This window comes from Camponotus vicinus, unplaced genomic scaffold (assembly GCF_025532165.1).
Source record: "Camponotus vicinus isolate PSW18456_S1 unplaced genomic scaffold, iyCamVici1.0 SCAF_3, whole genome shotgun sequence".
In the NCBI taxonomy this organism is placed as follows: domain Eukaryota; kingdom Metazoa; phylum Arthropoda; class Insecta; order Hymenoptera; family Formicidae; genus Camponotus; species Camponotus vicinus.
This window is the reverse complement of record NW_028141967.1, coordinates 25,333,009-25,360,990: the sequence shown is the minus strand read 5'-3', so window position 1 is coordinate 25,360,990 and position 27,982 is coordinate 25,333,009. Positions and strand designations below refer to the sequence as shown.

Sequence of the window (27,982 nt, the reverse complement as noted above, 5' to 3'; positions counted from 1 at the left end):
CTATTAAAATATTCTACAATCTCTTAATCGCTAAATTCAGATCGCGTCTACATGTAGCTTTTATCTTTGATTTAATATAATTTATTCGAAAGAACAAGGTCTCTTATGATACAATTACGGCCTTCTGCGATCGACGATAATAGATAAATTATTAAAAGAGACTATTAAAAGCGATCGCCCGAATGTGTGCTACAAAATGAATGTTTCTTCATAGGGAAGCTTATATTTTTGCCTCTTTTCACACGAGTCACAGCTAATGTATGTACATACAAGCACTAACGATCCAAAAAGTTTAGCTTTTCGGCTCAGTCGTCGCATCTTGTTAAATTATTTATTTTTATATTTAATTTGTATTTATATGTATACAGATGTTTGTATATATATAATCATCTCAATTATATTATATAAACTATTAAAATTATAATACAGCCAGAGAGGACTTAGTGTAATAATCGTTATAGACATTGGCTGTAAGCTAGCCATTCCGCTCGACTTATCGTCGAGATATATTATTCGTGCACACGGCTGGATATAACTATACACCTGATAACGTCGCGAATGAAGCAGCCTATGCGCTCACAAGTAAGGGGGATATACAATAAGTTTCATCAATTAACCGTGTGTGTATGCGTGTATTGACAAACAGCATACATACTTCATGCATACATATACAGACATACATACATATAGATGCAAACGCAAATCATTCGCTATAAATCAGTCACACTTGCTTGTAGACGTGTGAGTATTTCTATGTTATAATTTTCAAAAAGAAGCAATCGGAAATTAAGCTCGGGGTCCGATTTAGATTCACTTAATCGGGCGGAGCAGCACTTAGGAGCCTTCGCGATTCGCATTTCAAGTATTTCCGGTCTTTATCATTCTACTTCCATAATGATACCGCACCGCATTTTAGCTCAATAAAGTATCCTTTCTATCTAACGGGCTCAAAGTTTGCATGAGCATGTATAATGCATAATGGCGTGGTTTTTGCAATAACAACACTGGCCAAACTTGGAAGCATCATGGTTGTCGATTTATATTACATAAAATACAGGGCAATCAGATTATCGTATTGCACTTGTGTATCCGAAATCATTGAATAAATCTCTTAATGTACAATATCTATATTCATTCTCAATTTAGACAATACTGCCGATATTTTTATATTTTCATTTCGAATATTTCAGATACATACCGCATCAAACAAGAAATATGCAGGGAAATATTACGACATGATTACTAAGCATACTCTAATATATATATATATATATTATATATATATATATATATATATATATATATATATATATATATATATAAAATTATAAATTGGAGTTTTTTGATACTTCTAAATGCCTATCTTCTGTTTATTTTCTTAAAAACGAGCTGTGTGAGAAACAAAAGTATTATTGCATCTCGATTTATATCAATGCATATCGAATACAACTCAGTTTTATTTCTCGCTGTGCAAATCTGCATATTGCATTTACGCAAATACTTTTAGCAATGGATCAATGATGAAATACACAAAATTTTCATCTACGTATAGTAGACTAACAACTAATTTCGATAAAACTTAAGGATTAGTTTCTAGAAAATTAAATTTGTATTCGTCTAAAAATAAATTGAAAATACTAGGTATATTATAAAAGTGAAACATTGAGCTTGATTATTATCCCCTCCTCCCGATAAAGGTGATAGTACTTCTTTACGAGCTCTCTCTATGATCGTAATATTGCTATCTCAGTTTTAGGCTGATGTAGTAAAATATTGGCTTAGTTTTATCGATTCTCGCTTCAGCATCGATTCTTCACAAATTCGTACAGCAAAATTTAAATATGCATTTGTAATCATATTAAAAAATTTAAAAGTAGTTATTTACATTAATTTTACAAAATCTTGAAACAAAAAAATAATATACAAATGTATATTGAATAAGCACTGCATTAAATGCGCCTAATTGTATTTGAAAAGAAAAAACAAAATGCTGCAGAGGAAGGGAGAATCAAAAATAACAAAGATGATGTGACATGCATATACGCAAACTGCATATTATACATATCAAAGTGCCAGTAATTTCGGAAGAATTAAACTCGCTACACCATATCCTATAACAATCCCATTATCACGTCAACATTATTTTATAAGCATTCAAGTTTTCACCACAAGCGGTCGCGACTTATACTATAATCTCGACTATCGTCACTTGTGAGTGATCCAAAACTTGTTTGCACTGCATATACATGTGTGACGAGTCTCATAATCATAATCGAATATATAATTTATATAATGAACTAAAATATGTTTGGACATCGTGACCAATCACCTTTACTCTTACAATCCCAATATTCGCCGTTGTAAACGTAACAACGGCTATCTGTAAACGGATCCTGCTTCTTCGTGAACCACAATGGTTTGTACGCCTCATACGGTAAACCTGTGGAAGAAATAGTTTCAAGTGAGCAAAAATGTTTAGTGTTTTTGCAATCTGATAATATATATATCAGATCTATATCTGATAATATATATATATATATATATATATATATATATATATATATATAAATTTACCTTGTGCGGCAGCCTTTTCGGCATCATGCTCGCGTGCTCGTCTGCACGCTCTTTGTTTTTCTTCTAAACGCAATTTTTCAGCATTAGCTTCGTCCCACCGTCCATCTTCCATTAATCGCTGATCGGGCCTCAGTCGAGAATCCGTCGGAGCTATGCCCTCTTCCGGTTCATTCAATTGACACGCTAATTCGGTGAATGAATAATACTTTTCACAATCATCACTGTAAAATTAAATTAAAACGTTAAAATATCAGTCTCGTATGCATTAAAAATGTTACTGTGATAAATATATAGTATTTTCCTATATGTAATATTTTCTTTTCAATTGATCTTTTTCGAAATAAATATTTTATGTATTTTCCACTATGAAAATAATTCTACATTTGGAATAATTTTTGTTACATTATATGACAAATTATATTCTATTTATGATTACAATTATAGTAGGAGGTATTGAATCGCTAAATTAAAAAAAAAAAAAAAATATATATATACATATATATATATATATATATATATATATATATATATATATATATATATATATATAGAGAGAGAGAGAGAGAGAGAGAGAGAGAGAGAGAGAGAGAGAGAGAGAGAAAGGAAGGCTAAAAAAAATGGGGAAAGTGATATTTTTTCCGAATTTTTATATATCATAAGTATTAGAATTGTATACTTACGTAGGCATACGTCGTTTCCACGCCAATATGTAGGGACCAGTCTTATAGACTGGATTATCAGGAGTACCAGATGTGCTGATTACTGGAGCAATTTCTATTTTCGCATCCCATGTACCCTGTACTACCCATTTGACTTCCTTGTTAGAATTCATTACTACTCCTTTCACCTTACGCTGACTGTCTCGCGAAAAATACGAGTAAGGTATATATTTCAAATGGCACTTGATACCTTCCTTATGATTTACGATATCCATATCACCACTCTGATCGACCCACAATTTTCCAACTATAATATTATGTACCGTAGTAGTAACTTTACGCCATGTATAGTGCTGTTGCCCAATGTCAAATTCCAAATGAGCAGTACCCAAAGGAATCACCTGATTGCAAAAAATCAATTATCTCAATGGCTGCATTTAAAAGACACAATAATTGCGCAATTATAGAGTAATTGCCGTGCAGATATGTAATTGATGTATTCTTAAATCTATTATATGCATCTTTTTAAAAACTAATCACACACTATTGTTTCTTTTGTTTTAATGTGGCTAATAGTACATTGAGATGATATCATAACCATGCACATATCTATAAATGTACAAAACGCCTCGCAAATTTAATCTCCCACATTATTATAAAAAATCAATAAATTTATAAATTTTATCATATTAATCAAAACCTATACCAATCGCATACATTAACAAATATATTTATTATTTTATAAATTGGTTTGTGTATAATGCTATATTAATATATTATTTAATAATAAATAATCAATTACACATTTATAAAATATATTCGTCCATTTTCTTATTCTTTTGTCCATGTAGATTTTGTTCATGGAGATTTGAAAAAATACCTTGTACTTTTCAAAAGATATTATTCCTTGAAATTTCAGAAAAGATAAGTAGCGCTAATATGCAATAATAAATAAAATATTGTACCTGTAGATATTTTCCACGAAACTTGGAGGCCATTGTAAACTCTTGCCAACACCGCCACTTCTTTCCTTCGCAATACTGTGCCAGCATAGGCGGATGATGAGATACTTGTTCCGAAATTGCCCGCCATCCAAGATCATCTGTACGATCGCACTCGTAAGTTTCACCCAAAAGAGGATTGAAAGGCTTTCCCGTTCTAGTAGCAGTTGTAGAATAACTAGATATAGTGAACGCAGCTACATAAGCCATCTGTTCATAGCTATCTGTACATTCCGCAGCCCTATTTAAAATAACATTTTGTCTTGTGTAAATACTTGTCATATATTTTTTTGTTAAAAACATAAAAATATAATATACATATTATACCTATCCAGAATGTCTGCATATTCATAGTCTTCTGTTAGCCGTTGAAGCATACTAAGTGGTTCGGAGAAATTAACTGGCATAGGAATTTTTGACAAATCCTTGCCAATACAGTTTTTCATGATACTCCATAGATTCAAGGGATAATTTGGTTTATCAGGTACCTTAATCCTTCGCTTCCTTTTGGAAACTGTGGTCACCCTGGTGCCGCTACCGCCATTGTTGGCTTGCCAAGTCTATAGAAAAGAAAACCAAAAAACAAATTTATCTTATTCTGCAAATAGTTTAAATGATTAAAAAAATAACACTCATTTACATTGTCCAGGTCGTCTGTGGTCGCGACAGGTGAAGGAATCTGTGCTGCTGTAGAATCGGTCACAATGAGAAACGACTCTGCACCAGTAGAATCGGAAACAGGCAAAGGTGTCGGATCCCCTTCTGAACTGGAGCCATCGTCACTACCTTGGGAATCGGTGCGATCTCTCGTGTGGGAAATGGAATTGCTCGTGGCGACTCCGGGTATGCTTAGAGTGAAAGTATCTGATTCTTGCGCATCATAAAATTCAGCATTATCTTCCTCATCCTCCGACGGTGATGTCGTAATTGCGGGATCTGCAAAGTCAAAATTTTTCCATTTGTCACACACGGAACGTATTACGTGGAAATTCGAATCGAGGGAGACGGAAGCGGAAGACTGAACATGAACAAAGAACGAGCACATAACGGTCATTTATCGGTTCCAAAGTTAGATAAAGATTAAGATAAGAAACAAATACGTTGATCTCTATCGCACGACGTGATGATATCGATAAGATTGAGAAATGTGAGGAAACCGTATATAGCATGATACGCGTATACGTAGTCGTTCGTGCTTTATTCAATCAAGATTGTATCATTAATGAAGAATCGATACGATATCCCGCGAGCCATAAGATTATGTATGCCGTTGTTTCAAATTAATTTCGCTCAAAGTCCAATTTCTCTTGTCTGCCGTCATTTTACTATTGTTTTCTTTTTCATTTCAACCAAATTAATTGTATCGTGCGTCTGTAATTCTACAAAATTTGTGATATTTAATTGATTAAAATTAATGAGAGAATCGCGATCGTGAATTATAAAAAGCTACTTTATACACACACATTAGATCTATTCTTTTTAACTGCACTTTGGTGTACTTTCTTGCAGCTTTTCTGTCTCTCTCTTTTTCAGTATAAGTAAATAAATGTAATTGCAAGTATATATATATACACGCTTGCAATTACATTCATTTCAAATACAGAAAGCGTAACATGGCATAGATGAAGACTACTAAAAGGAGAAGGAGAGAAAAAGACAGACAGAGAGAGAGAGAGAGAAGGAGAGACAGAGAGAGACAGAGAGAGAAGCGAAGAATAGATATGTATGGGACATAGTCCGATACATCCTGTTGTATGATTGTGCACGTTTATGAATGATGAGACCAATTTTGACGAGAACAATGCAAACTCTGCCACTTTTGCAAACACTTGACGAGGTTGCGAGTCGTTGAATGAAATATAAATAACGAAAACACACCACTTTTAGATTCATCCGATTATTTTGACAATTTGGTTCGATTCTGTCTTTCTTCAGTTAGACTCGGTGGGGGGTGGCTCCGAATTCCGGAAATCGAGTTTCGGAGAAAACCCGCGTCAAATAGTACCAAAGATCGCCCGAGTCAAATTCGAAGGAAGCCCAAAAACACTGTCCGTAATGTACGGAGACATATATACGAGTACGCGCGCTGCCTATGCGCGAATTATATATATTTTTTGCTATATATACATATATATATATGCTGCAATGTGTTACAGATCGTGAGTACATAGTACACCACGGATGATGACGTAAGTCACGCGATAACGTGTTGCATCAATGTGTACCTCCCCGAAGCCATCTAGCGCACGTACGAGCAAATAAATAAAGGCGCCAAAATTTGAAATACTTTATCTTTTTCCACCATATTTTATAAATCACGAACTTTACATTTCACCAATGAATAATGTGAATTTTGTGCTAAATACAAAATGTGAAGTTCAAAAATTATTCAAGGAATTTCAGACGTATTTTATTTTGGAAAAATATTAATTTGAAATTGCCGAAATATTTAATAAGTAATTTGTGTGTGTGTCTGTGTGTAATGATGAAAGATATTTTTGTGTGTTACTGACTTGAAATTTTTACCGCATTAATATTTATAAATAAAATTTCAATAAACTGAAAGTTTTGTTGTACGTTTTTTAAAGAGTATGTCTTATCACTTGATAAGATATGCTACTTAGTTAAACTTTAAGAAAATCGAAAAATATGATATGCGAATGAGCGTACTATGAAACGAAAAATGCAACTGTAAGATTATTTATTTATTTACGTGAAGGCCGGTGTCCTCCTGCAAGTGTCACTGAAGGAATCGCATGTTGCGCAGCTTCCTCCAAATGAGAATGTTGCCTAGCTAGCTGTTCAACCATCTTCTCTATCCGCACCTTCTGGTCGCGTTCATGCTGCAGCAGCTTCTTCCATTTAGGCTCTTGTTGCTGGGCTAGTTGCAAGTAATCGTTGCTCGTCTGTAACAATGTATGTAACAATCAACTTTTACCGAGACTCTCATTATTACATTGATAGATTAGATTATATCGATAGAGCTGCCATTCCCAGGACAATCTTGTGAATAGGATTTAAGGTGACTCTAATTATAAAATTAAACTCTGTATTGAACAAATTTTGTATTGAATTGAATTTCTACTTAATCTTTGAACATATTAATCATATAAGGAACGAATTACTAAATAACTCGAGAAATCTCGACCTTTCCTCTTTTCCTTACGCTATTTTAAGATTGAGTCATTCGCTCAGTCTAAACTCTATATATCTCGTTGCTCTTATCTCTAATAAGATTTACAAAATATTCAAAAATATTCAAAAATATTTTATAAATTCTGAGAAGAATTTATTTAGCAAGTAAAAATATTACAACAATCATCTATTTGATTCTAATGCAAAAGACTTTTAAAATTTGCTTGTCAAAGGACCCCGCGGAATCCTTATGGAAAATGGCTTTCGGTCAAATGTTTCGAAACTTTGCAAAAAGATAGTTCTCAACATGTAGATTAAAAGTGTCCATGGGCATGAAGCTCTAAAAATTCGAGATTTTCAGCTACAGCCATCCAAAGTGGTAGATTTTTGAAGGAGTTTGAACCAATAAGGTTGATTTTTGGGCCAGAGCTTCGCACTTTTTTGATTGCATATTTGTATAGTTATGGTCGAGAGCTTTCCAAAACACCCTATGAAAAGTTTTTTACGTTGGGGAAAGTGAAAGTTATAAGTCCTCAAAGTTTAAGAAACATAGGCATGTAGGAAGCATGAGAATTATCAAGACTATCTGATTTATGATTTTTTGTGCTAAGTAGACTGCCTTAATTGTGTGTGTGTGTGTGTGTGTGACAGATTGAAAATATATACATGTGTTATTTTATCCTCCTCTTTTTAAATACAGGCTTGGAACTGTCAATGGCAGAGTTACTTTTTTGTTTTTCTTTTTACTTTTTTTGCTTTTTTTGTTTCTACAAAAAACTTTTTGCTTTTTTTTGTATTTACTACTTTTTTATAAAACCTCACCCAACTAAGATAAGCTACCGTTGCCGAACTTCGGAATATGCTGCAGAAATTCAAAAATCTACCACTTTGGATGGCTGTAGCTGAAAATCTCGAATTTTTAGAGTTTCATGCCCATGGACACTTTTAATCTACATGTTGAGAACTATCTTTTTGCAAAGTTTCGGAACATTTGACCGAAAGCCATTTTCCATAAGGATTCCGCGGGGTCCTTTCTATCTGTACCTTCAATTACATGTGAAAACGACATGTTCTATATTTTTCTAAAGACATTATAATTTATTCTGAATGTGCGTCTTAAACCTATCTGAGAATTTATTAAAAATTTTATACATTGGCCATGTAATTAAAAAATTATTGCAATTATAGCCACAATTAATATTTACATCTTGTAAAAAGAGAAACAAAAATTCAAAGAATATAAAGTGGATTCTTAAATTGTAAAATTCAAACGGTATGTTAACAATACGTTTATTGGTGCTATTTTTTCTCTCTTGCCAGATTTTTAAAAATTCACGATATTTGACATGGTAACGTTTCCCAGACACCTTGTTTTTCTTGATATATTTAGATATTTATTAAATTAATCATATTTATGTGATTGAAATTTATAAGATTATTAAAACTTACACCAATCATAGCATTCGCCGCAATCCGAAAAAGCGTAGCTCGCTCGCTGACGGTCTTGAATTTTGCCGCCAAATCGGGGGACGGAGGCTCTAACATTTCCAAGTCGGATAAAGCTCGTTGAAGCGCAGCTCCCTGCTTGGATATTAAATCGTTGCATGCTTGCAGATCGTCCAATCGTCGCGTTAAATCCTTAATCACAGACGCAGTTTCTACGTTTTGATTGTCGTTATCTTGATATTCCTCCTCCTCTTCTTCTAAAAGAGATTTCGCATAAAATACCAAAGTTGGATAAAATAGATGAAAAAGATAGACGATACACTAGTTGTATAAATGCGTAGACACAGCGTAGTATCGATATTATAGAATATTCCTTATGAAGAGGAGAGAACGCAGAGAGGAAAGATCGATGTGTTAAACGATGTACAAATAATAATCAAGTACAAACCAGATTCCATTGCCTGAATCGCTTTGGCTTTTGCCAATTCGAGGGCTGTAACCCATTGCTGTCGCTCCACCTCGGTCGATGCCTTGATGTGAAAGGTTTGCGTGCCACCGTTGCTGACGACAAAAGTACAGGCGTCCACTGTATGTATTAAGGCCCCGTGTAAGGAAATCGTGCCGCGGCAGGTGTGGGACATCTCCGCAGGGTTTCTAAAAACAGGAAAAATGGAGACAGTCTCGAGTACTCACATTCCTTTGGAATCGCCTCGCAATTGCCGAATGACACAGAGAAAGACAGACATGAGTTTGCAATCGTAGATTCGATTTCTTTTGGTTTCCTTTTGGTGAAGGAGCGACTTCTGTCACCCAAAAATTGACACTTGTCAACGTAACAACTGATTGTCTGCGTTAATCTGTGACACCGTAACTGACTCGCCGGGAAAAGGGGGAGAGGAGGAGTCGAGCGAAAGGGCGGTAGGGCAAATTAAAAGATATGAGTTTATTAGCGTAATCGCCGAGAATACACTCGTTAAAAGCGATCCCATTACCGTCCCGCAACGATCCGGCTCCTGTGTCCACGTCTACGTAAATAAACATCTTTCGTTGGAATAATTCAACAATTCGTAGGAGTTATTCTGTCGTACGAAACAACACTTTAAAGAACGGAGTAGGAGCTCTCAATCGGATCATGCACGTGAGGTCAGTCGGGTTAATCAAACAGCCAACAATCACGATTCTGCGTGGAAAAAAGGAACAAGTCATGCTAATACAATTAAAACAATCGTATATAAGGTGTTTTTGAAGTAGATCGTCAAATTTTCCAACCTTGAGGATGAAAACAAAGGATAATTATAAATCTTAAAATACTCTTTCTTTTAAATTATAATTATTTTTATCGACGACGAAATTTTGCAAACAACGTGTCTAATAAAATTAAAAGTATAAATCTCATCGTATACATGTAACAATAAATCTCTAAAAGCAAATTTCTTTTTATTAATTTACATTTCAAGCTTTAAAATTGTGCTCTCATTTTTATTGTAGAAAAAAAAAATATTTTTAACAATTTTAAAAAAAGACGGAGCAAAATTCGGTTCAAAAGTATAAATCTCTTAGGGATTCTTACAAAACTCCGCGGCAGATGCAAAGTCATTTATAGCTCGGAAAAAATACGGATCTGTGATATTTACACGATCTTTTTCCTATGCTTAAGATAAATAGCATCCGTTGCCAAAGTTTGTCGATCTACTTCGGATAATACGCCAGATAATTGGCGAAAATATATCGGTACGTTACTGTATAATAATAAATTTCATATGTTAAATAAGTTATCTCAAAATACATATTATGTAAAATAATTTAGGCGAATACAAGGATTGGGAGAAAGAGAGAAGTATGCTGGAGAGAAATATACTGATGAGATGACGAGAAGAAAGAAATAAATTATTGTCTAGCAAAGATTACTGAATCTCACCACTCATTGTCAGTTGTACTCGGAAGGAAAGATTTAGTCTGCGGATAATTTTGTCAGCTGATACAACTTTCGAGAGTTCACTCGAAAAGAGATAAAACTAATCTAGAAATTTTATTAGTTATATACTTTGTCGGCTGGATAACGATCGTTAAGTACTGCTCAAAGATCACTACGTGAACAAAAGAAACAAGACAGATTCAATCGGAATAAACGACACCAGACATAACATAAAGAAGCGGCACGTTTCATTGCACGTGACTGCATTATGATACGTACACATACAGACACCATACATACACCTCACGGAGAAACAGATAGAGAGAAAAACTGAAAGAAAGGCATACGAGAGAATACAAGTGTACATACGTTTAGCATATTTAGCACATGAGAGGACGGGATTTAATGTCCAGATTACACATAAATGTATCGCATGTTAAATAGAATAAAGAAAGCTGGGTGATTAAGGACAAGTTAAAAACTACATGTAAACATGTAGAGCTGAATGGGGTATATGTGTATATGTGTGGGTGGGTGTTGCGTATAACGAATAATTGAATAAAACAAAAATGAAAATTGGAGACTTCGACGTCCTCAGCCGGTTTTAATCACAGATTTTGCTAAGGGAAAAGTCGGGATATTTCGGCGATTTCGTATACATCGTTATCTTTTTCTCTCTTTTTTTTTTTTTTACTTACTCGGAGGCTCTGCCAGTCCTCCGCTTGCGTCGCGATGATATCTTTGGCCCCCCTGTCGGTTCGGCCCTAAACAATCCATAAAATAAATAGACCCCGTTCATATTGTATAATATTGCAAAGCTTATTACTTGAAATTTTATTTCTGTTTTTTTTTTCTTTCTAGACGAAGCATAGCGTTTTGCTTTTTATCGCTCCTCGAATTTGCATTAGAAGTCGAAAAAAAGAAATCGGTAATATCGAGGGTGATAAAGTTCACTCGAGTTTTGTACACGAGCTGCGTGATTTTGCGTGCACGCTGTGTTGCCGTGCGAGAAGCCTTACAACAGAATCGAGAATTAATTCGTACAACAAGAGAACTCGTAATACATTCCAGAACAATTTTCAGGAAAGGGCATTGCAAACTCATAAATCATACAAACTGTGCCAAGCGGAATGTTAAACGAAAAAAAAAACCCAAGAAGCCGGTGCTAATAATCGTCGGAAAACGCGCTTTGCTCTACAATAATAAGGATAACACGATCCTTATTTATCCTCCATTATTTGTGCGCTCGTCTCGTTATCAAATCTCTCGTTCCGCTATTAATCTTGGAACAAAATTGCCAGAACAAAACTGACGAAAATTGTAAGAGCTGCGAATCTATGTTGCAAACTAGATAATGAAGCTTAAATGATTTGAATGAGAATTTCTTTAAAGAAAAATCTCGCAAGTTAATGAAAAAATTGAGGAAACTATGCAGATAATTAATTCTTCAATCTTAGGTAAATGAAATGTATCGTCGAATGCAAACATCTGCACAATAGAATAGTCTTTATTTTTTCAACTGTATTCTTTCAAAGGTGCAATAATGCGAAACAATTATGACGCAAGTGTAATATATAATTTGTTTGTTAATTTCAACAATCATAAATAACTCTTAAACTTTGCGCAATTTTTTGACTTGAAATAACTACGATAAACAATAATCGATTACAAATTCAAAAATTCCTACTACTGACTTTCTACTACTGATTTTGCGACAAACCACGCAAATGTTGCATCGATATCGTTTAAGAGAAGTTTTGTCACGCTTTTATGTAATCGTCACGATACTTGCTGTTTTCCAGAAAGTATATTCGCGACGATACACGTACTTTAATACGTTACAAACAAGTTTAAAATTGAAGACGAATATTGCCAAGTGATATTCAAGTGGACAGTAATAGATTCGATATTTCTTGAATAAATCTGCCCGTAAAATTAGATCGCATTTGGAAATGATCGCAAAGCCCGAATACGTACATGCGTATCCAAGTTGTCATTCTAATGTTTTCGCTACGATGCATCTTATCGCAAACTCTTTGGGAGATTATAATTTAAAGGGCGCGAAAAAACGCAACGATCGACTTTCGGAAACGAATAATAGGGAGCTATTCCCCTTTTTTTCATCAAATTGAACACGTTAACATAGCGAGAAGAAGCAAGAAATCGCGCCAAAATTTTCCAGTCATTTCTTTGTTTATGACGCAACAATTTCAATTTTAATCTCTCCGATAAATAATTAACAAAGTACTTTGTCTGCAGATAAAACACGGCATCACTTATCGTTCGGCGATACCGCGTACGCGTTTTCCTAAATAAATACATATTCGATCAGCTGTTGCCAGGCTATTTTTGACCGGGAGCAATCAGGGAAAAAAAAAAGAGTACTGTCACATATACACACACATAACCTAAACGCGAATAGAGAACAGCTCCATATTGCATTTTGACGTGTCTCTAGATTTCTTTCCTCCACGTGGCTGGGGGCTGACGTTGACTGTCGTTGGAAGTAAGAAAACGCAGACAGCAGGCCCGAGCCGTGGCATGCGATCTCGTCAAGATCGATCGTATAACGTTATAACGAGCGTGTCTAGAGACGCATAGACAGTCGCGCAAGCTGAAGAATTTAATAAGGGCGGTAGATACAGCGATAGGTAGATAGGTAGAGGTAGATCCGATGACACGTAGGAAACTACCTGTAATACGACAGAAGCCCGTTTGACAGGACGAACCATCTCCGTTGATAACCTTTCAAGTAATTGGTCCACTTGAAAAGCCAGCCTTTCATCTCCTGCCCGCCGTGCTGGCTCTTCGGGTCGCCCATGTTGCGTTATCCGGCTACGCGTATTAACGCTCACGTCTTTCGCGTCTCTCTCAAACGATCACGACGATGCGAGCCGAGGTCTTTCTACAGCACCACATCACCCGCGTTGTACGAAACCACCATTTTGATTGTTCCTCGTGGAAGGGGAATCTCCCCTTCACGCCGCGTGCCGCTGATCGCTGCTGGTGACCGCTGCTGCTGGTCTGGGGCCACGAGAGCGACGAGAGCTGCCTCCCGAGAGTCGCTGTCAGTATCTTGTGTACACCTGTCTACGCATACACGGTGATGTAAAATCGAAACCGGCGACTGACGCGACACGCGATATCATCTAGCAACAGCGATACCGATTCTGCTCTTATGGTATACGCGAAATACCGACGCCGGATAATACAGATTCCTTCGCCAATTCCTTGAGCCTCCCCTTCACTTTGACAATACCGCGTTACGCGCTTGTTTTTTGATCGTCTTATATTTTTTGTGTTTTGTTTCTTTCCAGGACCACCGACCGATTATACTTGTTTTAAAACAGAAGAAGTTTGTTAGCATTGTCAGTGATATAAGATATTCCACTCTCCGCTATTTTCGCGCAAGTTGTTTGTACGAGAGAGAAAAAGTCGTCAAGAATGGATACTCATGAAACCAATATGATATGTCCCAATTGTGAATTTAATGTTACATTAATTCGAGACTATGTGCCGCCTGAAAATACATCCTCATTGGAAGTATCAATTTCAATAGATACAAATGGACTACAATATGTGAAAATAATCTGCCCGAAATGTCATCAAAACATCATTTATGCTTCATAAGTCTCACTCTTTTATTTGGTAATTTTATCTTCTTTTTAATTTATATCATTTTGATTTTTATACTCTTTAAGGAAATTTAATCTAATTTCTGTATTATAATTTAATTAGTCAATGTGATTTTAGTTAATTTATTGAAATCGACTCAATTACTTTTTAATTCCCCTGTAGGAAAAATCATAATATGGATATCTTTATTAATTTTTGACTAATAAATTAAAGAAGAAGAAGACTTGTACGAGCTGGACACATCAGTGATGTACACATACATACATATAAAATATTAATTATAGATACAACTATGACTTTATAAATCCTTGAGTGTAATAAATACAAATTGATACTGAGCCACGTATGTATTATAGCAACTGCTAGACTAGTGTTTCTATAGTTTTTTTTTTTTTTTTCGTTTGCTTCACATAAATATGCATAAATTTATCATTAATCATTCATAAAGATACTAACGACTGCTTTGGACGTAGAAAAATATTTTGTAGAAAAATTAAAATGAAAATAGAGATAATTTGGCGAATGATTAAAAAATCAAGAAAAATCTTTATCTTCAATTTCTCTTTAAATATGGCGCCGTACTCGATTTAATGCAAAAATAAACCAATCGGTAAGAGCTTATACCACATTGAGTATGCAAAATATATAGATGCGTATGTATGCAAAAATCAACTAATCATTCATTCACTACGAAGGAAAAAGTAGCAATATACCATACATATGACAATTGTTTTTATGTGCATTATCCATCTAAAAATTTGTTTGATAGATTTATAAAATAGACTTAAAAAAATTTGAAACACCTATAGTCTTACGCTTTTGAAAAAGATTTCTTATATTTTTATATATTTGCACTTTTATATAAAACTTATTTAGAAGATGACATAATACAAATTATAATGTGTAATTTGAGTCATGTATTATGTAGCATCTTTTAAAAATTGCAGCATATTGTAATCTTGCAAAATTATAAAATATTGCTTGCATTAACTTATTTTACTTAAATATTCAGGATACATATATATGCAAAAATGTATAATATTTCCAAAATCTTTTTCACAAATATCTAAATTCCTGATTGTATACTTAAACTAAGTAATCTGAAAAAAATAAGAGAAATGCAAGAGTATAATTCTAGATTACGTTCTAGGCAAAGGAAACGTTTTCATCTCTTTACATCGAAGAAATTTATTTCCGTCGTGCAACCGTAAAAGTAGGCGAGGCATTTTTCGAACGACTAATAGACGCGCTTGCGGCACATCTGCGCCTGTCAAGCAGCAGTTAACCCCCGTACAATAGTTCTCATTGTAGTACGTACTGTACACATACTGTACGTAGTATGGTGGACCGCTCTCTCGTGCGCCGATAGAATATTCAACATTCGTCGTCGTCGACGTCGTCGTCGTCTTCGTCGTTGTTGTCATCGTCGTCGTCGTGTGGTACGGCTCCGCGTCTCTCGTTCGCAGGACGATTCGTTTCGGGAAGCCTCATGAGGTGATGCGACGTCTCGCATAAGGGCCCCAGACTTCGGATCCCCCAGGTGAGAGCGTGCGAATCGCGAGGAAAATCTCGCGTATGATCTACGAGGGTAAGGGAGCAGCGATCTCTCGGGGCCAGCAAGGTCACGTGACCCGTGTGTTTACCAAAATGGTGAACGTCCGTGCGTTACGGGCGACTCTACGCGATTCCGTCTGTCGCGCAGAAACGGCCGCACGACGCTCGAATGTGTAAATAGCCCCGAGATCAGCTGTTTCTAGCGTGTACATGTCAGTGCGCATCTCGTTTCGACGCGTCCCGATTTCGATCCTCCAGCGTCGCGTCGCGTCGCGTCGTCTCGTCTCGTATCGCGTCCCATCCCGTCTCGTCCCGTCCCGTCCCGTCCCGTTCCAACTCGTCCCATTCCGTCGCATCGCATCCCGGACGAGTCGACGTTTCGCGCCTTGTCCCCGTTTCTTCCGGCGTCCACCTCTCGCGCGACCGAAAGTTCTCACGGTGGACGCTGATATCGCGATCGCTACCGTTTCCAGCCAACATATTTTGGATGCGATCGCGGGAGATGCCACGACCCGACACGACGGTCACGGTACGACGATCGCCTCCTGTTGATCGCGTGCGATCCCATTGCAATCTTATGACAGCTCTACAACGGTATTCCTAGACTATTTTATGCGAGATGAAATCTCCATAAAAAACCATCATGTCATTCGATCGTTTCGTCGCGCGCCGAGCTTCGTCTCCCATCCACAATACTGTCAACACTGTAAACTCATCATAGGATCCTCTCTTTCTGTTTCCTTGTATCGCATCGCATCAAGAGGGTGACCCGAAGCTTCCACAGGCCTAATTCCATTTGCCAATAATGCCGAGTTCGAAGAACACTGCTAGGTATGTTTCGCGCGATCATTCTTCTGTCATTTTTCAACACAGCTGATAACCATGCGTATAATCTCCAAGAATTAACATTCTACGTAATTATTACTTTTTTTCTCTTCTTTTCCAGTAGCAGATGATCTCTGATATAGGTTAGTGCGAATGAAAAGCACTTTGACGAAAGACATCTAAATGTCTGGAGGTGTCTTTGCATAGCGCCGAGTGCTGCAGGGCCAGCATTCTTAAACATGGCCACGTACCAAGTCGACTACCAATGGTTGGTGTATACTTGTTTACATCGGTGTCTCTTCCTTTTTCACAAGTTTGTTCAACTTGTCGGTCATTGTCATTGCAGGGCTTATTCCATAATGGATTCATCTAGGATATCCACTTTTCTAATATCAATTCTACTGATAGTCTACGGTAGTTTCCGATCTCTCAACATGGAGCAAGAGGCGAGAGAAAGAGAAAAGGAGAAGGAACGTAGCAACCTATTGACTGGAATTACAAGTAACAGCAACGCCGGCAATGCGGACGGCGCTAACGGAGGAAGAGTTCAAACTCTAGATACGATGCATGCTCTCTGTCTACCTCTCGGTGCTTCCATTTCTCTACTCGTCATGTTCTTCTTTTTCGACAGTATGCAGATGCTTCTCGCAATTTGTACAGCCAGTAAGTTTTCAGTAGCAAATTTTCAATTTGGAATCAGTTCTATTATAAGACCGTGCCATGATAACGGCGCAAATTTAATATGAAATATCTGCTATATTGTTGTTCATTTACAGTTATAGCCACAGTCGCACTGGCGTTTCTTTTATTGCCCATGTGTCAGTACATCATTAGACCATGTTCCGATGGTAATAAAATATCCTTTGGTGTTTGTGGGAGATTTACGGGCGCAGAACTACTCTCGTTTTCACTCAGTGTGAGTATAGTATGCATCTGGGTCTTGACTGGACACTGGCTGCTCATGGATGCGATGGGTATGGGCCTGTGTGTGGCATTTATCGCATTTGTTCGACTACCTAGTCTCAAGGTATCCACGTTGTTATTAACCGGGCTGCTGATCTACGATGTCTTCTGGGTTTTCTTTTCATCCTACATATTCAGCACAAACGTAATGGTTAAGGTAAGTTTTGCAAATCTTGTATCGTATAAGTATACACACAAGAAATATCTTGTATGTATTATTTTTGCATCAAATTCATAATGCTATTCTCTGCGCGCATTGGAATATTTTTTTTACAATGATACATTGTAAAATAAGAATAAATACAATTGCACAATGTATCTACTTCATATCTCTCCTTGTAGAACTAATAATATTTGATACGCGTAAAGATTATCAAATAATATCACACGACTGTAAACTATATTTTGTTATTAACAGGTGGCAACTAGACCTGCGGATAATCCAGTAAGTCTCGTGGCTAGAAGATTACATTTGGGCGGCGTGGCGAGAGCCGCGCCAAAATTACCTTTACCCGGAAAACTTGTTTTTCCGTCGATGCATCAAGCTGGACATTTTTCGATGTTAGGTCTCGGCGACGTTGTTATGCCGGGCCTTTTACTCTGTTTTGTCTTGCGATACGATGCATACAAGAAGACTCAGTTATTGCCTGGTGGCTGTGAAACTGGAGTACCACCGCCGCGCCACTTCAGCCGGATTAGTTACTTTCATTGCTCTTTGATCGGTTATTTTCTTGGTCTACTTACCGCCACTGTAAGCTCTGAGGTGTTCAAAGCTGCGCAGCCTGCCTTATTGTACCTTGTGCCCTTCACTTTGTTACCATTGCTCACAATGGCATATTTGAAGGTATCGCTTTTTTTATTTCTTTGTGTACATGTGTAACATTCTATAGTGATTAAGATGTGTTTTAAATTTAACAAATCTTTTACTTTTATGTATTCTCTCAACACAATCATTGGAATAAATTTTTTTTTTATAAAAATATCGAAAAAATTAATTTTCAATTTATAAACAATTGAAAGTGAGATTCTTTTAGAAACAAAGGATAGTAAACCCTATTCTATTACAATACTTTAATAAATTACTAATACTTTAATAAATTTATGACAAAAGCATGTAAGTGTATTTATTCACTTAATGTTAAAAAATTCATGTTAAAATATTAGAAACTTGCAAAAAAAAGATAATTATCCTTACTTCTACTAAAAAAAAATCAATTCCAAATTTATCAAGGAAATAAAACATAATCTGGAATACATTTTCTATTGATAAATTTACATAAAAAAATTATATAACGAAATTGTGTTATAAACCAGATTTTTTAAAAGTTAAATTGCACAAAACATAAGCAAGATATATAAAACTTGTATGTTTATATTGCATGTGTATCTTTTCTTGCAGGGGGATTTACGTCGGATGTGGAGTGAACCATTCATATCTCAACAACCTTCTAAACATATGGACGTTTGACAAGAGTCACGACTTTCTGTATATTGCGCTGTATTGGAGGCAAAATTCTTGCGTGAAATTCATTACCACATAATTTCACATCCTTGTTTTCATCAATGTCATTTAATGTAAGTAATTTTTTCTATACATACATACATGCGCGCGTGCGCGTGCAATATATGTTTACATTCTTCTTTTTAAAGTCAATACGGGAGACAGTTCAGATTTAAGGGTCAATGCAATTATTTGCAGTCTTATCTAGTGTAAAAATACATATACTGCATAAATAATTTATAAATGTAATATAATGTCACAATGAGTATAATGTTAGCAGTGCAAGCAACTTTTTACCGAAATAATAGAGGTCGAAGAATCCTCTCAGAATATTTCTGGAATGCCAAATGACACATATATTATTGGCATTCTTTCTGTGTCTTAACTTGATGTTGAGTATATGGATAGATATTGTGCATATAATAGATAATGCAATCAATAATTGTCATTTCGAACTATTACATAATAGTTAAAAACTATGTAATAACTCATGTGGTTGATTTTACAAATGAAAAATGGTCTTTCACTTTTACTATCATTATAACAATTGATAGATTTTCGAGATTATTTACTTTCAAACAGAAAGTATTAAAACAGCTATAAATAACTCTTATAAAATTCAGTTACAAATGGTTATAAAATTTATTGCAAAATATCTTTTTTTTATTTACTACACTCAATCAGTATCAAATTACTTGCAAATATGTATAGTGCTATGAATAGAATAATTTATAAACTAATTGAAATGGATGAGAATCCGATACACACATGTGTAGGTTGTGACTTGGTTTAAAGTTGGTTTATAGATTGATTAAACAAAGTAATAATGCTAAAAATAATTATGTATAATATTTATTACATAATTTTTATAAACTTGGGCACGAATTTGCGATTTGCAGTAATCAATAGCACGCTTTTCGATACTATGTTTTGTTTTGCTGCTTGTTTGTTGATCAAGCTACTTTTACTTCGGAGGAGATTAATTCATTGTCATTCTCAACATGTAAGTAGAATAAAATATGAAACTATGCATTGTTAAAGATAATTACAGAAAGATTTGTTTAAACATAAAGGCTTTCTAAATGAGCTCTTGCTATGGATAGGCTATCGAAAAGACTTTATATGTTTATTTAAGGACAAGACTGAAGATAATATGTATGAAAGCCAATTTATTAAGTAATTTCTCTCAAAGATAAATAATTTTTTTCCATTCTACCTTTCTCTTGGATCAATTTATAGTATCTTAGATTAAATTAAATAACATAATATATTCTAATATAATAATATTACATTGTCTAAGAAAGATAGAATAATATATGCTCTATCATATTGTCCCTTGCTTTAAAATAAGTTGTAAAATATTCGTAGTCACAAATTAATTAGATATTTAATAATGATCTGAATTTCATTTTTATATCTCATGGTATTTAGCAAATTAATATACGCATACACACACACACTTTATTATATACATACATATATATATATATATATATATACATACATAAAATAGATTAATAATTTGCTAAATACGATAATATAAAAACATGAAATTGCACACACACACACACACACACATACACACACATCAAAAAGATAGTTTACAATTTATATGTTCTCTAGATAAAAATTATATCATTAAATTTTTGAAAAGACTTTTCCTCAGAAATCTGCGATAAAGAAATATATTAGTAAGAGTAATTCGAACAAATTTAAATCTGTTTGCTCATATAGTAATATAGAGAAATCTCTACTAAAAAAATTCAAGTTTTATTTAAATTATATCTTACAAAGAAAAGATTTCCGATATTGTTGAACAGTATCTCGTTAATTTTGTAGTGTTTTTTAATTTTCATCATTTTTTATTTACTACCTGTCCATAGCACAAGCAATTTATTTTCCATCGTTATATATATATATGAAATAAATTATTTTTTACATTTTATTATATATAATCACTTACCATATATACAATATATATATATACGTGTGTGTGTGTGTGTGTGCGTGTGCGCGCGCGCGCGCACACACACACATACATACATACATATACACACACATAACAAGTAATATATATATATTTTAATTATTTTTGTTATTTGATTAAAAAACTTAAAGCCGCGTTTATAAAATGATTTATTTTATACATACTTTATTATATTTTTTAATGAACGCTTAATTGTTTTTTAATTCTCAATTTGTCGATATGTGTAATCTTTTTTGAACAAATTACGTACATTATGATATAATGTTTATACTTCTGTAACGTATGTTTAAATTTTTTCTTCCAATGTACATACGAATAACTTTGACAGAGAAGGTGCAGACTTAGTAATATTTGCTTATGTCATGCCCTTATGAAGAGATTTTACTCGTTAAGCAAATTAATCGAATGCAATGAATTTTTTTAGTACGATGTAGAGTGTATCTTTAAGAAAACGTTCAAGTTTTCAAATGTAGATTAGCGTAATACAATTTATAATTTATACCACAACAGAATCGTAACATTTTAGTTATACTAAAATAATTCTACTTGTCGATTCGTTTTCACAACGAGACTCCTCCAAACGATAAATGTTTTTGTACAAAAGAAGTTAAGACATAATACTATAGAAAGTGTTTATAGTAATATTGCAACTTACTTAGTTTCTGGTAAGAATGAAAGCATTAATTATGTATACCTTCATTTTTGTTTCAGTATATGTAACAAATCACATTTTGTTATATATCTCTCAAGTCTGATGATTTATTTATTGACTAGAATTGTACAAGTACTAAAAATGCTCATTATGTAAATTTCAGGAAGTGTATATAAAATGAATACTCACAACTGTCATTCATTTTTTCCACAAACTAAGTGATGAGATTTAAAAAAATACTATATATTAACATGACATATGATAGAAACAAAATGATCAAGGAACAGGTTTAAATAAAAAATCAAGAATTAAATCGTATATACACAGAATATTATTAAATGCTGGATATATTATAGTGAGGTAACATACTAAAAAAAAGCACTTGCTTGTACTGTTGCAATTCTTGACTTGCATGTGTACAGCTATGTACATTTTTTATATATAATAAAACTTGACCATTTTCGTATATGGTCGCGATTGAAAAGTAAAAGTTATTGATAATAAATTTGTATTTGTGTTTTTTCTTAAGTCATATTCTCGCGCTAAAAATGTCTTGTTTTTTCTGTATCGGATAATATTTCCCATTATTAGCTCGAATATTCATCTGCGCTTAAAAATCGATTTGCATTCCACTATGAATTACATGATATAATTCTTATTTTCGTCATCTTTCAAGTTTAAGGTATCTCCTTTCATATTCAGGATAATCGATTAAAATATTGATTACAAATTGTCACGTCACATCTCGGAAATTTATACGTTAGTTTGCCCCATCGTCACATTGTCCAGATTTCTTTTTATACTCTCTAGATCCTTCATATCCGATACTACACTTTCGCATTTGTAAACTACTAGAGAATGATAAAAATGAACGGCAAAAGCGACAAATACTATAAGCACAGGAATGATTATCACAGTGCTGGCAGTGGCGGCGGTAAAAGAATAGTCCCAGAACTTGACCCAACAGAGAATAGCCACCTCTACTAGAAAGAGAAACAGTCCCAATATCGTGGAAAATGCCCAAGCCAATTCGATGAAACCGCGCATTCTCTCGTGCGGTGACTCCGTTATGAGACGCGAGGCTTGGAGTTTACTTATGGCTTCGATATTTGGTAAGAGATACGTGCTTATCATCAACGCGAAGATGTGCACCGATACCAGAAAGGTAGTGCAAACTGCAAACATGACAAATAGCCATTCCGGTACCGCTGTCGGCTCATTGATTTGCAGTTCTACCATCGCCACCTAAATCGGACCAGAAGAAAAAAAGAAAATTAAAATACACAAAAAATTTGAGCAACATTTGTCAGCAACATCGTACAAGATGTTTACAGGTATCTCAAGAAGTGAAGCAGATTAAAGAAAGTGATATCTGTCTTATATAACTACAGATGTGCATGAAGATTACATAGAATTGTCGTCAACGTCAATTTAACCATTTTCAGGAAACGTTGTGTAATCGTACACAGCCCGTTCTGAGTTTGATTTCCAGAAAAACAATTCTATTTAAATAATCCTTGAGAAATCATAATTTATTAAACATATTCTTCGTTCGTAAGTCTTATCGGAGAAAGCATTACTAATGTTTTTCTTTCTCGAATCGCAACAATTTTATACAATTTATCTTGTAGCAGCAATTTACTTTAAATTGATTTAATTGTCAATTAATTGGCAATTAATAATGAATTAATAATGAATAATAAAAATAGATGTGTACGATTTTTAAATATGAAGTTATACATCTGAAGTTATACGTAGATGAAGAAAATTAATTTATTAATCGCCATAATTTAACGAAATATAAAATGCTTTTAATTTTGTTTAGAATTTTAAAAAATCTAAAAAGAATTTTATATTTTTGATATTTTATGTAAAAAAATTTTAAATATCAAATTTAATTTTCTATTAATACATGGCAGACTTGATAAAATATTTAAAGCAAATTCTCTTTGTCGTCTTGCCACATGTGCTCTCTGCATTATTATTTTTTATGGTTTATGTACATCATACTAAATGCTTGTAAATTTTACTTAATCGAGCGCAAGATGTAATATGGATTTAAATTATTTGTCATATATATATAGACCTCGAAGAAAGTCACAGAAATGGCGAATAATAAATTAAACATCTCGATGTTGTTATTTTTTTTTACACATAATAATTATATTCAACTATATTTATACCATTGCGAATCCGCTAAGAAGCTCGGATGTGGTTGCAGTTGCTTTCAGTTTAGCCCTGCTCATGTGGAGTCTCCTCCACGAGAGACCCTCGGGTCCGTCATGCTCATCGTTTTGATGCGAGGATGGCGTCACCGGCGGGATTTGTGGACACGTACAGCAACACGTGTACGGCGTATTATTACTACCTAAGATGTGATTGTTCGAGGTTGAATACGGGAGACTATTGACCGATCTCATATCTAGAGATACGTATCTATTGTTGTTGTTGTTATTGTATCTGTTTCTAGGCGATAAGACCAATTCGCTCTGAACCGGATATAGTGTACTCCTCGAGCTATGCGTGGAAAAACTCGACTCGCTCATCTGAATTTGTTTCGTCGACATATACGCGAGAGATGCCGGTCTGGATCTGCCGAATTTCCACGCCGAGATATCGCTCTGAGTCGATTTATTAAACCTGCCTCTCATCATATCTTCCCCCATATCGCTGAGCGCGTAGGTATTTGAGTTTGATTTCGCATGTCCCCCGATATTTGTCTTCTCGTGCTGGACACCATCGACGAGAGCGCTCATCTTGGACTGATTTCCTTTAAATAGCGGCTTAGCTAGTTGTATATACAACAAAAAAATATGTCACATTTGTCTCTCCGAATGTTTACTCTTGTATTCGTCGGTTCACTTTCGAAAGACATTAAGCGAGTCAAGATATGCAGGTATGTCAAGGTACGTTACATCGTATTCACTCTTATTTACTGTTGATACAAATTATCGCATGCATAATTTCGCGCGAGATTATAAATTTTTAATTGCACCAATACTGAGACGATTTATCGTTCCAATTCAAAATTGTACAATCTGAAACGTTAGATGACGTGTCCCGTCTGATAAATGATTTTCCCAAAACGACAGTTCAAGACGTCGGTGGATACATGTGTGAATTTCTCGGAAGACGCTGAGAGAAGACCGCACTGCTATCTGTGTCCATTACGAGCTCCAAGCAAAGACTGAAGAATCGCCTAGTCAAGGTACGCGGACATGACGTATCTGTCTGAATCATAACAATAGTATTAATTACCTTCGAGAGCCATATCTGCGGCATAATAACCGACTGTGTGGCCTCCCGGCGCGCATTTGTGATTGTATAGCGATTCGCCTCTCTCACGTGCTCTCGCCAAGAGACAATGTTATACGGCCAATGACGTTTATTCTCCTTGTCTTTATAACAGTGATAAGACGAAAGAGATCTTCCGGCTCGTTAAATGATATTGAAATATCAAACGATAGGTTTGAATACGTCGATCGAGAAATCTTTCAAAAGATAAAGCGAGGAAAATACAAGCTACCGGTAAATCCTTATCTCGAGTCCTCGTTTATTATACCTGATATTGAATTTTTTCAATGTCTTAATGTCGACTCTAAACACGTCTCGATATATTATCATAAAAAAATTAATCTTCTATTTTCTCGATAAAAAATAAGGTGTGGAACAAACCAATATGGTATATTATTTATAAAAAAGAGTCGTTTTCCCGGACAGGCGGAATTAATTGCTTGTATGTGTCGCGTTGCGTTGTATGCGTATAAGTGTTAGAATACACAAAGATCTGATATAACAACGTTGTCATAAAGCAAAATAGTGATCATTTTTTTTTTTTTCGTTTGCAGGAGGGAATTACCGAGCTTCAAATCAAAATTCGCGATGCTTCTTAGTCGGTAATTGTGTATTCAAGCAGCGTAAAAAAAAGTTTCATCGACACTCGTTTGCGCCTCTTTATATAACATAGGATATTCCAATAGCTAATCATGTACTTATATATATATATATTATAAACTACGTGTAATGTATTTATAGCGATAGCTACAATGTGAAGACAGATCAAGACAGCTGGATATTAATCAGAATGCACAAGGAATTTTTCTTCAATATAATACTACAACTTCCGATCTTAAGATTCTTGAAATTGTTCATTGAAACTAAAGTGTTTTTTGATTCTCTCAGCAACAATCGCTTATCAAAGTTTCATCAAAGTAAATTCCATCCATTTTTTATCTATCATTTTAATTAAAATTTTAATTAAAATTTAATTCATGATAAAATCTTTATTTCTCAATCACTTATAATTAAAAACTAGGACTTGACCTTGATATTTTCAAATATGTGGAAAATCTGATATTTTTTTTATGTACATGCATTAAAGTATAAGTATTATTAAACAACAATTTTTAAGACAAAATTATTAAACTTGGGATTTAATTGCATAATAACATTTGTCTGTTTAAAATAAATAATAACATTAGTCTGTTTAAAATAAATTATCATTCATAAAAAAATAGAAAGTAAATTACATTCATTGCATATTCTTGCTGAAATGTATATCTTGGCTGATAAAACTGACGCGAGAATCATTTCATTCAGCAGCGAACAATATGATGTTGCAATATTTATGAATAATTTGATATTGCGCAAAGTTTTGAACTAACGTATCTCGCGAAGAGAACGGTTTTCCGTCTTTCACATATCGATCTTTTCCAAGATATGTTTTAACATAACGATTAGCATATAAAAATGTATGTACATTGTAAATCAGATGTATGAACTTTTTTTTTATCACCATGATCGATGTTTACATTTCGATCCTCTTTGAAACAACACGTACTCACGTTCCGCTTCTTAATTCAATTAATTCCCGCATAAAATCGAACGTTTGCAAAATTAATTCAAATATTCTTTTTTCTTGATTTTCTAAAATTTTTATACGTTAATAACAAATCTTAATCCACATGTGCGTATGTATATCCGTGTAATACATTACATATACCAATATATACTTTATAGACGAGTTAGTAATAAATCAAATATAATATAAAATATTGAAGATAAAATGAAGGACAACAAGTTATGCAATCTTTGTGTTCTTCACGTGTATAATAAAAGTTACGTAGCTACTCGCGTGACAAAATGCTGACGAAATTCTGTAACAAACGCGTGACAAGCGTTCTAGCTGAAACACGAAAATTAGAATTGAATTTTCCGTTGCACGTGAGAGTACATAAATGAAATATACGTATATATATTTTTTTTAAATAAAAGATGTAATTTTCCAATACTTATTTTTTTTCAATTCTTTTATGAGAGAATATTCTTAATAATTTCATAATTTAATAATATAGTATTAATAATATAGTATTTCGAAATTGTGCGTATGCATCGCGAAAATATTTTTAACATTATTAGAAATATAAGTGAATAAAAAAGTTCTTTTACAGAAGATTTTTATAGAAGATTAAAATGACATATAATAAAATTTTAAATAGAAAGAGAAATAAAATTTATCATACATTGAATTAAATGTAACATACAAAGTTGATAACATGGCAAATACTTTAATATTTCCTTATGATTGATATTATTTTAAAATCGTATAATATTTGAATATTATATCATTATATTGTTATCATTATCTTCTCTTATAATTGTGGATTTCTATCTTTATTATTGATTGATATAAGGTAAAAAGAATTAAGTAAAAGCAATCATTATTAGATACGCTGTTTATTACGATAATAAGTTGAAGTGTTTTTCTACGTATCGTTGATGAGCTTATACGTTTTTTTCATCATTAGTCATTAAAAGTCAAATATTGGAGATAACCAAAGTTGTTAACGAAAATGATTTTTCTTTTTTTCAGGACTTTAGCATCGATGCATTAAGATTCCATAGGCAGAGAAAAATATCAATATACATATACACACATAGGCACAATTCGCTTCGCTGTTACTGCGCATCGTTTGACGCGCGACATATTATTGTGTCCAATAATAAATATTATTAATCCTTGTTACAATCGTATGAAATATTTATATGTACAATAATGTAAAAAAATGTTAATAATTATTACAAGGACGAAAAGGGAAAAAAAGATTTTTTTTTAATAATGAGAATTTAAAAAC

General features: G+C 34.1%; 3 protein-coding genes and 1 long non-coding RNA gene across 13 annotated transcripts; 2 read left to right on the top strand and 2 right to left on the bottom strand.

Moving 5' to 3' along the window:
* Positions 1-317: 317 nt before the first annotated feature.
* On the bottom strand, positions 318-16,201 carry Osbp (oxysterol binding protein). Of its 5 annotated transcripts, none has more exons than XM_083094198.1 (11): positions 15,696-16,201; positions 11,429-11,494; positions 9,264-9,469; positions 8,819-9,072; positions 6,948-7,140; positions 4,875-5,170; positions 4,562-4,794; positions 4,199-4,475; positions 3,255-3,634; positions 2,575-2,795; positions 318-2,440 (listed from the first exon to the last, which is right to left on the bottom strand). In XM_083094198.1, exons 1-11 carry the CDS (start codon positions 15,788-15,790, stop codon positions 2,298-2,300), a joined length of 2,364 nt encoding a protein of 787 aa, XP_082950324.1. In that variant the 5' UTR covers positions 15,791-16,201; the 3' UTR covers positions 318-2,297. The 5 variants fall into 5 exon arrangements, with proteins under 5 accessions (XP_082950324.1, XP_082950320.1, XP_082950323.1 ...); XM_083094194.1 differs by lacking the exon at positions 15,696-16,201 and adding an exon at positions 13,424-13,839; XM_083094197.1 differs by lacking the exon at positions 15,696-16,201 and adding an exon at positions 13,424-13,814 and having other exon boundaries at positions 8,819-9,069.
* On the top strand, positions 13,135-14,704 carry LOC145968612 (uncharacterized). Its single transcript, XR_014437796.1, has 3 exons — positions 13,135-13,911; positions 14,048-14,378; positions 14,529-14,704. It is a non-coding gene; the product is annotated as an uncharacterized LOC145968612 (long non-coding RNA).
* Positions 15,561-27,982, top strand: Sppl (signal peptide peptidase-like protein). 5 transcript variants are annotated; one of them, XM_083094203.1, is made up of 7 exons: positions 15,561-15,906; positions 16,682-16,751; positions 16,870-17,013; positions 17,092-17,408; positions 17,522-17,865; positions 18,127-18,552; positions 19,108-23,591. In XM_083094203.1, exons 3-7 carry the CDS (start codon positions 16,985-16,987, stop codon positions 19,174-19,176), a joined length of 1,185 nt encoding a protein of 394 aa, XP_082950329.1. In that variant the 5' UTR covers positions 15,561-15,906; positions 16,682-16,751; positions 16,870-16,984; the 3' UTR covers positions 19,177-23,591. The 5 variants fall into 5 exon arrangements, 4 of the variants coding, with proteins under 4 accessions (XP_082950329.1, XP_082950330.1, XP_082950327.1 ...); XM_083094204.1 differs by having other exon boundaries at positions 16,867-17,013; XR_014437795.1 differs by lacking the exon at positions 15,561-15,906 and adding an exon at positions 27,721-27,982 and having other exon boundaries at positions 15,961-16,751; positions 19,108-19,283.
* LOC145968607 (calcium release-activated calcium channel protein 1) lies at positions 22,157-25,319 on the bottom strand. Of its 2 annotated transcripts, XM_083094205.1 has the most exons (3): positions 25,107-25,319; positions 24,032-25,047; positions 22,157-23,093 (listed from the first exon to the last, which is right to left on the bottom strand). In XM_083094205.1, the coding sequence occupies exons 2-3, from the start codon at positions 24,602-24,604 to the stop codon at positions 22,602-22,604; spliced, it is 1,065 nt and encodes a 354-aa protein (XP_082950331.1). In that variant the 5' UTR covers positions 24,605-25,047; positions 25,107-25,319; the 3' UTR covers positions 22,157-22,601. The 2 variants fall into 2 exon arrangements, with proteins under 2 accessions (XP_082950331.1, XP_082950333.1); XM_083094207.1 differs by lacking the exon at positions 25,107-25,319 and having other exon boundaries at positions 24,032-25,074.

Bases quoted from the DNA above. Each gene is read 5' to 3' on its own strand.
- Osbp (XM_083094194.1), bottom strand. From the start codon at position 13,551: ATGGGCGACCCGAAGAGCCAGCACGGCGGGCAGGAGATGAAAGGCTGG. The intron at 5,171-6,947 runs GTAAATAAATAA...TTGACTTTGCAG, and splicing joins AGGAGGACACCGGCCTTCAC to ATCCCGCAATTACGACATCA. The intron at 4,795-4,874 runs GTAAATGAGTGT...TCTTTTCTATAG, and splicing joins CCACAGACGACCTGGACAAT to ACTTGGCAAGCCAACAATGG.
- Sppl (XM_083094203.1), top strand. From the start codon at position 16,985: ATGGCCACGTACCAAGTCGACTACCAATG. The intron at 17,409-17,521 runs GTAAGTTTTCAG...GTTCATTTACAG, and splicing joins TCTCGCAATTTGTACAGCCA to TTATAGCCACAGTCGCACTG. The intron at 18,553-19,107 runs GTATCGCTTTTT...CTTTTCTTGCAG, and splicing joins TCACAATGGCATATTTGAAG to GGGGATTTACGTCGGATGTG.
- LOC145968607 (XM_083094205.1), bottom strand. From the start codon at position 24,604: ATGAGCGCTCTCGTCGATGGTGTCCAGCACGAGAAGACAAATATCGGG. The intron at 23,094-24,031 runs GTATAAATATAG...GGTCCGATTTAG, and splicing joins TTCTTAGCGGATTCGCAATG to GTGGCGATGGTAGAACTGCA.